An 11,748-nucleotide genomic window follows, 5' to 3' on the forward strand; every position below is an offset into this window, starting at 1 on the left:
GGTGTCAGCAAGGACACCATTTCTCTGTTTCCATATTACTTGCCTTGTCTTCTAATTATTCTCCTATCACAGACATGTGGCCAAATGTTTTTTGCAATGTACTATTGTGAGATTATATTCGGGCCCTCTGGCATCTGAGAGGCACTTCCACCCCCACCTCCTCTCTTCACCTCACCAAGAAGTTTCCTCCACAAAACTCCTCACATCTGGTGAGATGCACTGTTTTGGAGTTGTGACAAGAGAAAGTCCTCTTGCAACAGTGCAAACAGACATGATGACCACAAACTGGCTGCAGATGTCAGCAAAGCCTAGTCCTAGGAGTGGCCCAGTGCCCAGGTGATATGAGACAAGCACCTGTGAGGCATGGGAGCACGTGGGGGAAGGTGCCCTTGCAGGCTCAGTGCTGGGGTACGGTTGGACCAGCTCTGAGATGCATCAGCAGTTCAGCAAGGACTGCAGCTCATCTCTGACCAAAACTCATCCTGCAATGAGCTTGTGGCCACTGACCTTAAACTTCTCATTCTGAAAGCTTAATAGGGAAAAAATTGGCCAACAAGCAGCTGGGCTTAAAGGGGAAAACAAGGTGCAGGGGAGATGTCTGTGAGTACCTCCAGACTCCCAGGTGTTTGGAAGGTGGTGGCTCCTGTGAAGGGGTTCAGGGTGTCAGAGCAGTGGGTCTTGCAACAGGGTCTCCTTTCCTTTGTGCTATAAGGACTCAGCTGGATGGTGCATGAGGTATGGTGAACATGGCAGGGGATGGGGAGGGTCTCTGGAGCTGGGGTGGGCCAGTGGGCTCTGCATGGCCCGCACCTGAAGGGACACCGTGGTGGTGGACAATTACTGTCCTTTCCAATATTGCCATCTAGAGGACCCAGCGAGGACCAGAGCTCCTTGCAGGCCATGATGAGATAAGGAAGAAGAATCAAAGCCTTGCTTTTAAAAAAATTTTTCCTCATATAAATGCTACCCCAGCATGATGTGGAGATGCAGAGCCAAGTGTGCGGAACTGTCTGTGGCTTTGGGCATGGCAATACAGGATTGCTCTAAAAGCAGCCCTGTGATTTTTTTGAGGCTGTAGATACCCAGTGTTGGCCCCTTTCCCAGCGCTTTACTGATCTCCACATAAAGGTGGACAGATGGTACTGACTGAAAACTGCCCCTCATCAGCCCAAACTGAGCAGAGCTAATAAAACAGGGACTAACCAGCAAATGGCAGCTCTGTGCACCTGCCTGCAGAGAAAGCCCCCCCTTCCCCAGACCATGCAGGGAACTGTCTTGTCCCTGCTTGCTGCGCCTCTGAACAGCACCTATTCAAAATATGTTTGCATGGCTGATAAAACATGCCAGCTCCTGGCACAGTGAGCCTATCCCAGTGGGTGCCCACCTGCAGCTGCCTGTGCTGTGGAGGGTGGATACACACCAGAGGTGGATACACACCAGCTATATTTTGGGTGCTGGGGATACCCCTCACCAATGGTGCAGGGCCTGAATCATACCTTGTTTCACGGAAACAATCCTTTTGAAAGGGTCTGCTACACTTCTTCTGAGGGTTTGGGAAGGTGAAGAGCTGCCAAAAGGCATTTTGTTCAATTGCTAAATGATGTCCTTGTTTGTTTTAGTTACATGCCCGAGTCCAACCCAAGCTGGGCTGGATGGCACGTATCCAGTGGGATTAGTGGTGTTTATTCCGACTGTCAGGATTTTGAGGTGTGAGCGTACAATGGAATTAGCATCGTTTCATAGCAAGAAAATAATATAACACCTTTGTCTCCTGTCCCACTGCTGTAACTTCCAGTAGCACAGGCCACCCACAACCAGTGTGATGCTGGGCAAGTCCCTCTCACTCACTTTGTGAGCTGCCATCTCAGTTTTAGGACAGCCCAGCAGGACAGCTCAGGATTCATCACCCCACACAAAGACCACAGTCCCTTTGGAAAACAGCACAGACAGCCCCTTGGCTGCCTGCTGCTATGGGTGGGAGATAAGTGTGTTTAAATAGGTGTCAGGGCTACCTTCCTGCAGTGAGGCAGAGCTGTAAAAACGTGGTTTCACACCATTCAAGGGATGAAAGTTGTCCTTTGTGAACCAAAGGCCTCAGAAAGAGATTCCTGAAAAGTTTCTGAGGTGCCCTCTGTACTGAAGGATTGTAAAGCATTTGAATATCTTGCCTTTTCAGCACAGGGCACCAAAAGAAATGGTACAGGCGGGAGTCAGTGGGCAGAATCACCAGCCAGGAGCCCAAATGCAAATTCAACAGACAGGGGATATAAAAGCCTGGGAAAGCTCAGGAACCCTGATTTTGCAAACACCCCATGGTGATGCCTCTATGCAGGTCCACTCTGCTCCAGGGCTGGGACTAAGCAGCGCTATCCCAGCTGGATTTGCTGCTCCTGGAGGAGCTTTTGGAAACCAGCATGGCTCTGCTCCCCAGCACCTGCTCCTGCAAGGAAGGTGTGTCCCAGGAGCTGGGGTGAAGGCAGAGTGTGCGCCCCAGCCCAGCTGCCCTCCAGTCCTTGCTGCCATGGCCATGAACAAACCGGTCTCAGAAGGTCAAGTGGCACGTCGTCACTTTGCTACAGATTTATTTCTGTGTGAATTAATGAAACAGTACACACAATTCCAAAAAAAAAAATAATAATCTTTTATAGGCCCATAATCCTTCTTTCACAGTACAATGCAACAGTAAAGGATTTAGTCAGTGTAAACAGAAGGTCCAATAGTGATCATCAGCTATCACAGATCAGCTGCACAAACATCATAGCTACAGGGTTAATGCCATTACCACACAAATTGACAGTACCAGTACAAATCATAACTTTACCTACAATGCTTTTTCATGTGCAAAAACCATGAAAATTCAATTTGCAGAAGAAGGGCACCTTCTCTAAATCTTTGTGGGGGCTGTAAACTGCCTTCTCAGGGCTGTTTTATCTATTTGGCAAAACGTCTCAGCCTGATTCTCCAAGGTACCCTTAACTCCATCTGCAGCACAAAGCATCAGGGCTCTGTCTCCACACACCAGGCATTCCTCTGTGCTCTGCTGCAGCCCAGCAAAGAAAACAATCAGCTGAGGATGAATCCCATTCATTTATGAAATCACTCTTGAATTTCATTCATTGATTAAGGCTATTCAAAACATCCTGATTATATTATATATGGATCATAAGGTAACCCATAAAATCATCATTGGTTAACTTTTTTTCCTTTGATGTACTAACTGAACTGTTATTGGTGCAAAAAGTTGAGACTTACGGGTAATGCCTTGGCAAGTTTACAGTGAGTGAACAAATTACTGAAGTCAAAGGGTCAGAGAAAGAGAGGAATGCTACCACAGCCATGGGAAAACATCACCTTGAGGCCACCTCGCAGCAAATTTGCACCTCAGCTGGGAATGCCTGGGAGGGAGCCCCAGGGCAGCAGAACTGTCCTGCACCTCCAGCTGCCCCAACTCTGTAAATTGAATTCATAGTCAGGCTATACAGGAAAAAACAAGAGGTAGTTATTTATCATACCTCTTCGAAAAGGCAGAACAAACAAAAAACAGGATGTAGAAGTGATGCAGTAAACCTAAAATCAACAGGTTCCTACTTTTTTTTTTTCTCCTTTTTTTGTTTTTTTTTTTAAACACACGAAGATAAGTTACAGACACCATATAAAATGCACACTCACTTTATGGAATTCCTGCATAGTAGGAAACAAAGGCCAGCACTAATCCAACAACTTTGTTAACAGCGGGATGCCATTTACAGGTGCAAGGAAGATGCCCCAAATATATCCAAATATAAACAGAGCATTACCCTGCTTCTAGGGAAGTCCTATGGCAACACTTGCACGTTTTGTTCAGAAGGAAAAAGAAAGCATTTTCTTGGGGATAAACTGCCAAAATAATTATTGTTTCACATCCATAAATTTAAGGCAATGTTACTTAGACCTGAGAAAATGAAAAAAAATAAAAAAGCATAGATTTATTTTCTCAACTATACATATACACTTGAAATGTCAGGATTTCCTGTCTCCTCCAATTCTCAGGTGATGCTGGGGAAAACAGCTGTGGGGACGCTGCTCTGAGGTCTCAGGGTCATCCTGAGACATGCAGAGTTTGTTCCAAAGACAGCTAATGAGTAGCTGTGAGTGCTCAGACTCACCTGGCTCTCTTTCATGTATTTTCATTTTAAATACCTCTGTTTAAGCCCTCTGGAGAGGGTTAGCTCCAGAATGGGCCTGTAGTGCACCAGTAACCCTGAAAGGTTTGTATAGAAAAACTGTAGATAAAATAGATAATAAAATTACATACAGTAAATTTCCATGATTCCCCCTTTCCAGGAGAAAAAAGATGTCAGGGTTAACAGTTTCACTGCACCTTTAGCCATTCCCATAACTACAGAATAAATCCTTTAACACTAGTATGAAATCGGAAATTGTTCTGTGCTCTTCCTTGGAAAATAAAAACGTAAATTAAAACCAAAAACCAACTTGCAAACATTTCTCATTAAATGATAAAGAGACACAAGAAAGGTCGGGTGGGGACTGCAGACACACAGCATGCTAAGGAGTTATCAAACAAAGTGCAATGGTTTTTGACTCTGTGGGAGGATGGACGGAGGGCTCCCCTTCAGTACCAGCTGGATGCCTCTGGAGAGCTCCGGAGGTACCGTGTGGATCTGCAGCCCTAAAGCTCGAGTTTGAGGTTGTCTGGGCTCCACAGCCCCAAGTGCAGCTGTGGCAGCTCTGCACACCTTGGCTACAACTGTGACTCCAGGACAGGGATTCGCCTGCGCAAAGACATGGCTACTTCCCAAATGTGAAATTTAGTTGCCAAAAGAGGATCTAACAGCTGGTTCTAGAAAGCTGCTTGAGCCACAGCTGAAAGATGGACTCAGACCTAAAATCTGTGCACACCTGGTGTAGTTTCTGTGGGATTGCCTCCTTCTCCTGAACACAACTACAGACACCAACCATCCCTCTCTCCTTCTCCCATCTGAGCAGCTGGACACCACCTGCTGTCAGCTTTGGCTGGAGTCTGCCATGAGCCCACTAAAGCAGGGCTTGGGCAGAGGGTCACTAAAAAGCAGAAGGTCTCCAGGTTCCCACAGTGAAACAAGTTTATCACCATCCACTGCCTGGCAAGAGGGTCTGTGGGCAGATTTTTTGCTGATATTTCAAACGTGACTATCCAAAGATCAGAGACCAAAAGAAACTCAACAATCCTCATTTGACTAGAAAGCAATTTCCACTGCTCACCAGCAACTCCCCACCCTCTTCTCCCAGGTTCAGAGGATGAACAGGGAGTCACAGCTCCTTTACTTACCCGCTGGGAACTAAACCCTTCATTAAATCACACACTAACGAAGCTCACTGTGTGCAAAAGACTCTTACGCTTAAAACAGTTCCACCCTACATAGTGCAGTCAACACAGTTTTTAACTTAAATTTGCAGCTTGTTCTTTGCAAGTGCTTGGCAGAGAATATTTATATTCTTCTGACACCATATAAATAATATTTATACAGCTTAGACATTTTGAGACATGCATTAGACTTTAGGTAGTACATACTTCTTTATCATATATGCAAATATTACTGTGAATTAAACCGAGCAACCTTATGCTGGACCGTGTCTTGCGTTATCCAGGACGTTTGACGGGGGCTCCGAATCATCCATGGGCAGGACCAGGCGTGTTCCCCGGATTACGAGTTCATGGTCCCCAAAAGCCAGCTCCCGGTCTAGGGCATCCTCTGAGCTGTTCCCCACGAACCGCCGGGATGCGCCGCCGGGCACCACCGAGTCGGTGTTCACCGTGGAGTCTCCATATGTCAGGCTGATGTCCCCGTCGTTCAGAATGAGGTCGGAGTCATCGTCTTTCAGCTGCTCTTGATTCTGAGGAACAAACAGGAGGAAAGTGCTGTTAAACTCTTCTGGAATAGCTATTTACAATCGCATGGTGATGGTGACTGAGCAGAGACACAGGCACCGAGTCACAGACTCTCCTGCCATGACCATGACCAGAACCGGACATGGCACACACACATCTCAGAGCCCAGGTAACTCACACCATGCAGAACTTCTCTGCAGACTGCCTAAAAGGGCCCTCCCAGCTCTCTTCTTTCTGGTGCCATAGCCAGGTACACAGGGAATGCAGCAGTGAGTGGCTGTGACAGGACCAAACACTCATGAGCACAGGACCTGCACTGCTGACCCATCACAGCCATTTCTGGTTTGTCAGGGAACCTGATGCTGATACTGTGCAGACAGGCCAAGAAGACTCCTGGCATGGACAGCTGCCACTGTGAGGGACCCCTGGGCATGACAATGCTGGCAACCTTTCTGGTTGTGAGTGATGCAGCTGAAAGGGCTGCAGGAATGGCTCAGCTGCAAGGCTGGAAGCAAGCAGGGGATAGGGAATTGTGTCTCCTCCCAACTGGGCCTGGGGAAGGACAGCTGTGACAACTTCACTGAGCCAGTCACTGAGGAACCACCATGAATACACCACAAACCCCTTCATGACCCAACAGTGAGCTGGAAAAGCAAAATGCTCATGGGAATTAGCTCACCCATCAGCCCCAAGGTCTCATTTCCCTCATGCTCCCAGCTTGATGCTGCAGCACAGCATCCAAAAGAGAAACATCAACATGTCAAACCCAAAACACTGTGACAGAAAGGACACTAAAGGACTTACCTCATACGCCTGTGGGCTTGTCAGGCACCGAGCAACAGGCCCACAGCACCCCGGGAGCGTGGTGGTCAGCGGGGGACCACTGTGTGTCAGGAGAGGCTTTAGATAGCTACGGAGAGGGTTAAGGAAAAAAGAGGAATGGAGCCATGCCAGTGAGTCAAGGAGTGAGATGGCAGCACTGAAGGACTCGGCACTGCAAGGAAAGCACAGAAAGCAAAGAGACACAAATGCGTAGAATCACAGAAGTTGTAATGGTGTGCAACAAGAATGCAATGAAACACAGCAGGCCACAGTCCTGGTAAGATGCTCAGCAGCATCGCTTGTCCCATCACCCTGTGCCCCTCAGCCTGACGTCACTCCTCCACTAACTCACAGCACAGCATCTGGAAGGGAGGAGAAGCACAGATCTACCAAGAGGGACTGCAAATAAGAAAACCCCCATCCCTTCCTGCCCGCCTGCCCCCGAGATTGAGGACCCCCATGATTGCAACCTTGGAGAGCCCAGCTTTGAATGGAACTCCTGCTGCATTCCCACTGACAGCAGGTGGGAATGGTCATTTCTTGCAGCCACAGACACAAGTAGGTGCAAACCAAAACACAGCAATGTCATGGGAAAGCAAACACTGGCTCCTCTGCCAAGCAGAGAGCAAGTCATGGTCCAAGTGAGAGGTGTCTGGGCAGTGGGATCTGACATGGCACATGCCAACTGGAGCTCAAGGATACTTGTGATCGAAGTTGTACCACATGCGGAAAAGCCAAGCGCTCTCAGCCTTCGTGCTCCTCCTCTCGCTCTCTGGGACACCCTGTGGGAGAGCAAAACATTAAAGAAGGGCAGGACAACAAGCCATGACCTGGATCAGGGCTAGGAGACCCCATGGGACACTGGATTATCCCCAGGGGACACAAAGAGACACAGACTTTCCCATCGCCTCTTCAGAAGAAGCCTTTGGGCTGCTGTGTGTATAAGGATGTTCACAACTGGCTGCATTGAGCAGCATTCAACCATCTTAGGGAGGTGGTATCAAAGCACAGTGACCATTTTGCTGCTAGAGCCTTCTGGTGTCTGGCCCCAAGGTTTAAAGTGCCTCAGAGCCAGCTGCACCCAGACGTCATATTTAACAGTGACTGACAGGTCCAACCTCCATCAGATCTCGCCTGATATTGCTGTATGCAAATAATTGTGCATTATGGGAACTCCAGGATTCCTTTTAGTCAGAGAAAAAAAGTATGAAACTGTTTGGAGGGGACTATGAATACAATTACGTATTTCATAGAAATCTGGCTTACAGATTTATGGCCCTGGGCTGCCTGTCACATTTGATGCTTCCTCTCCAGGACGTGAACAGCCCAATAAATGGCTCTGAATAAAATGAATCTCCAAGGTGCAGAATCCACACTGAAACCAAGGAGAGCCACAGCCACAGCATGACCAGGCTGCAGACACATGAATGAGACAGCTGGAACTACCAGGCAGGAAAACTCCCGAGGCTGTGGGGCTCCAGCATTTATCTCAGTGTGGTCAGTGGTTCTGAGGCTTCCATGTAACTATCCACAGGAAAAGGGCGTAAGCAGGGGCTGAGGGTACCCATGGGTAAAAGATGGGCAGAAGATGCTACACAAAATGAGTCAGTAAATGGTGTTTCTGTGCTGCCCTGGACGCCAGGATGAGGCAGAGCCTCCATGTCATGCTCACTTTGGGATTTATTTCAAACCCAGCAAGGGAGAGACTGAATCTATTGCAGCAGCAACGTGGACTGACTAAACAGTCCAGCATTACTTCTGAGCCCTTCTTTCCAGCTGAGTCAAAACAAGGCTCATGAAAACCAGAGACCACAGAAAAGCTGAGACTCCCACTGACTGCAAACTCTTTCACTTGGGGAGCTAAAAACTCCCGCAGCTGGAAGGAAGCAAAGTACAGAAAGGCATCCCCAGGGTCAGGATGTAAACCCTGCCCTGAGGGTGCAGTGCAGATTCCTCTGCAGAGGTGCCCAGCAGAGTACACTCACCACGTTCTCCTGATCCGCATCCACACCGACCCTGCGAGGAGAAAACAAGAAAGGTGTCACACACACAGTGCCAGGGAGTGCAGGTTGGGATCCAGGGGGAACGATGAGATCAGCCTCTGGTCTCTTAAAGCTGAGCACCCTGAGCTGAGGGCAGGCCGAGGGGGAGGATGTGCTGAGTCAGGGGAGCCCTGCACTCACCGGATGTTGAGGCAGGACAGCATGGCCGTGGTGCCCCCACCGAACACCCACACCGTGAAGAAGACGATGAGCAGGGTCGTGCTGAACATCATCTGCCGGGCGTACGTGGCCGTGTCACGGATGGCCAGGGCGAAGGCCATGGCTCCTCGCAGCCCTGCGGGAAGGGACAGCAGAGGAGCTGTGTCAGCCCAAGCACAGGCCACCCCCATGGCCAGCTTCCCATCTGGGGTTTACATCCTGCTGCCCCTCTGCTGGGGACATCCACCACCAAGGGAGAACAGTGATGATTTTATCACCCCTCTTTCCGAGCCCAGAAAGGCAAACACTCTTCCTGCCCTATGCCATGCATTCAAAGCAGGACAGGAGGAGCTCATTCCTACATCTCAAACCACTGAGCCCCTTCCTGCCCAGCCTCCCCTCCAGACATTGCCCATAAGAGATTTAGTGTTGAATAAGGAATATTTCCAGGTCCTCAGGGGCAAGGAAGTGCCAGCGGGCCACACGGTCAGAGGAAGGATGCAGTAACATACCAGCAAACATCATCATGTGCTGCAAATTCGTTCCAATCTTATTTCTTCTCCCCAAATTCAGTAAAAATGACAATGGGTAAATATTGGCAGCTCTTCCTAGGAAGATAGCAAGCTGTATTTGTACATGTTAAGGAAATTGCTCTTCCTGTGTCTCCCATCACATCCCACCCGCACACAGAGCCAGTTTCTACTGCCCAACAGAAACTGAGAGCTGCAGAAACACCAGTGCTCTGGCTGCAAAGATAATAACCCAGCTCTGAGTGCTACAGCACTGTGGGAAGAGCAGGCTACTGCCGCACTGAAACACAGCACACACTGCAATTCAGGAATATCATACAGAGACAAGTACAAATAAACAAGGGAAATGATGAAAGGACATGTTAGACAAGTGAGAGGAGAGAAAAACCACCATTTACCACAGTACGCTCTCTGCTACCAGGTCCATTTGGCACCCCAAGAATTATTTGTCTTCTGTGAAGCTCAAGTTATCACAGCTATGACAACCCCTCTGACATTCCCCAGCATGCCACACTTCACAGCTGGGTTTGAAGCTTTAAGCCAAGTCCCATTCCCAAAGATTATTCAGCAAAATGAAAGCAGCAGCCGTTGAGAAGGAAAAAAAAAATCTTAATACTCTCTCTGTTTTCATAGCCTGTGAGATACAAGAATCACCAGCTCCTTCATACTGCTTTTTATCTTTGAAGCTTTGTCTTTTAATACCAGCACCCAGATGGCAAAAATAATCTTGGAGCCAGTATTCCGCACAGCCTTGAATAATATGGAAAATGCTTCTAGATTTTATGTTCTTTCCTGAACATCACAATTTGCATAAGAGACATATTGCATGATCTCTCTCATGAATAAGCTATTTCATCAGCGAGTTAGCCAGTTCCCACTGAAGAGGCACAGCACAAAATTCCAATTTAACTGCCCAAATGGCATTTCTCTGCTCTCCACACCCTCTGCCCCACTGCAACCCCACAAAAGTTGATCAGAGAAATTCACCTGAGCCTGCTGCAAACCCATGGGTCAGCATTGGCAAAAATGTTTTATCAGTATAAACTTGCTTCAGTGCTGGCAAAGGGTGAAAATAATTCTGCACATTTAACTGGCTTCCCTGTGACATGAAAAAAATTCCTTCAAAATTCTTGTTTTTCTGAGACATACCAGGGCCCTTGTTCCTGTTAGCATCAGCCTGCAGAACGGGAAATCCTTTCTCATGACATCATTCAGAGGCACCTACTGTAGCTGTAACTGTGCTGTTTGACCAAAAAAAGGCTTTTTTCAGGGTTAACCAAGTGCACTAGCATAGAAAAGAGGAAATAAACAGCTAAACCAGGAAGCCCCCCCCTTTGCAAAGCCCCTCCTGGTGCCACATGACAACGCCTGGCATTGGCATCATGGTCACATTGAATGACAAGTCCCTGCAGCAGCTGATTCGGATGCCCGTGAGAGGAGAGAAGACGGGGAAGAAAAAAAAATTAACAGAAAAGCTGGAAAAAGAATCTCAGTGTTCTTAAAATAACCAGCAAAGGCACCACTACATGGCAGAAATCCCTTTTTAAAAATAAAGCCAGACTGATTGAAAAAAACAAACCCACTCATTTGAATGAAAAACACAAATTGGGAATGAGGCACCTCTCCCTTTCTTTCTTTGTCTTACAAATTGGGCTCCAAAGGATACGAAGGCCCCCACCACAAAGGTAGGGTTAAAGACATGATTCTGGAAGGTGAACAGTGCAAGTCCCATGTAGGAGAAGATGAAGTTTTCTGCCAAGAAATTCAGAAGCTCAAACAACTGAAAGAGAAAAACAAAAGTGAGTTAGACATAATATAGATTTAACAAGAAAAGCATGTTAGCCCATCGGTCATGCAATAAATACTTCTGCAGAAGCAACTCTAGTGAAATGCAGCTGTAAAAAGACAGATGCATGTAATTCTGGCCAGAGGGAAGGAAAAATATTGAAATTCAGAGAGACTGAAGGGGTCTGAGGAGTTCTCACCTGCTTAGTTCTGTGTTGGGACTCTGTAGATAAGTTGTTATAGGTATAATGGGCCTGTGTGATCCCACAGAAGAGCACAGCCACCACACCTGGGGAGCAGAGCATCACATTAGACTCCTAGTCAGGAAAACGGAGCTGAGCTGCACCCCAGGACTGTAGGGAACTTAATGCAGTAACCCCAGAACCCAGAATCATTAAACATCTGCAAGCAGAGGGAGAGCCATGGCTGCCATCAATACTGAGAAGCAAAACTCAGTGGCCCCATTAGCCCTGCAGATCTCCATCCCAGAGGCAGGGCTGTGCTGGAGCTTCCCTGCAAAGCCACACGCTTCAGCTAGCAG

General features: G+C 47.9%; 1 protein-coding gene across 1 annotated transcript in view; it reads right to left on the minus strand.

The window, feature by feature from the left end:
* Positions 1–2,555: 2,555 nt before the first annotated feature.
* SLC9A6 (solute carrier family 9 member A6) overlaps positions 2,556–11,748 on the minus strand; it is a 24,178-nt gene continuing 14,985 nt past the window's right edge. The window contains exons 10-18 of the mRNA XM_017741890.1: positions 11,720–11,748; positions 11,408–11,495; positions 11,089–11,202; positions 9,405–9,516; positions 8,875–9,028; positions 8,677–8,707; positions 7,394–7,473; positions 6,674–6,779; positions 2,556–5,874 (exon numbers count right to left, since the gene is read on the minus strand). Coding sequence (XP_017597379.1) covers positions 5,599–5,874; positions 6,674–6,779; positions 7,394–7,473; positions 8,677–8,707; positions 8,875–9,028; positions 9,405–9,516; positions 11,089–11,202; positions 11,408–11,495; positions 11,720–11,748 — 990 coding nt within the window. The 3' untranslated portion in view covers positions 2,556–5,598. The remainder of the gene's footprint in view (positions 5,875–6,673; positions 6,780–7,393; positions 7,474–8,676; positions 8,708–8,874; positions 9,029–9,404; positions 9,517–11,088; positions 11,203–11,407; positions 11,496–11,719) is intronic.

Source organism: Corvus brachyrhynchos, unplaced genomic scaffold, assembly GCF_000691975.1.
Source record: "Corvus brachyrhynchos isolate BGI_N302 unplaced genomic scaffold, ASM69197v1 scaffold220, whole genome shotgun sequence".
In the NCBI taxonomy this organism is placed as follows: Eukaryota; Metazoa; Chordata; class Aves; order Passeriformes; family Corvidae; genus Corvus; species Corvus brachyrhynchos.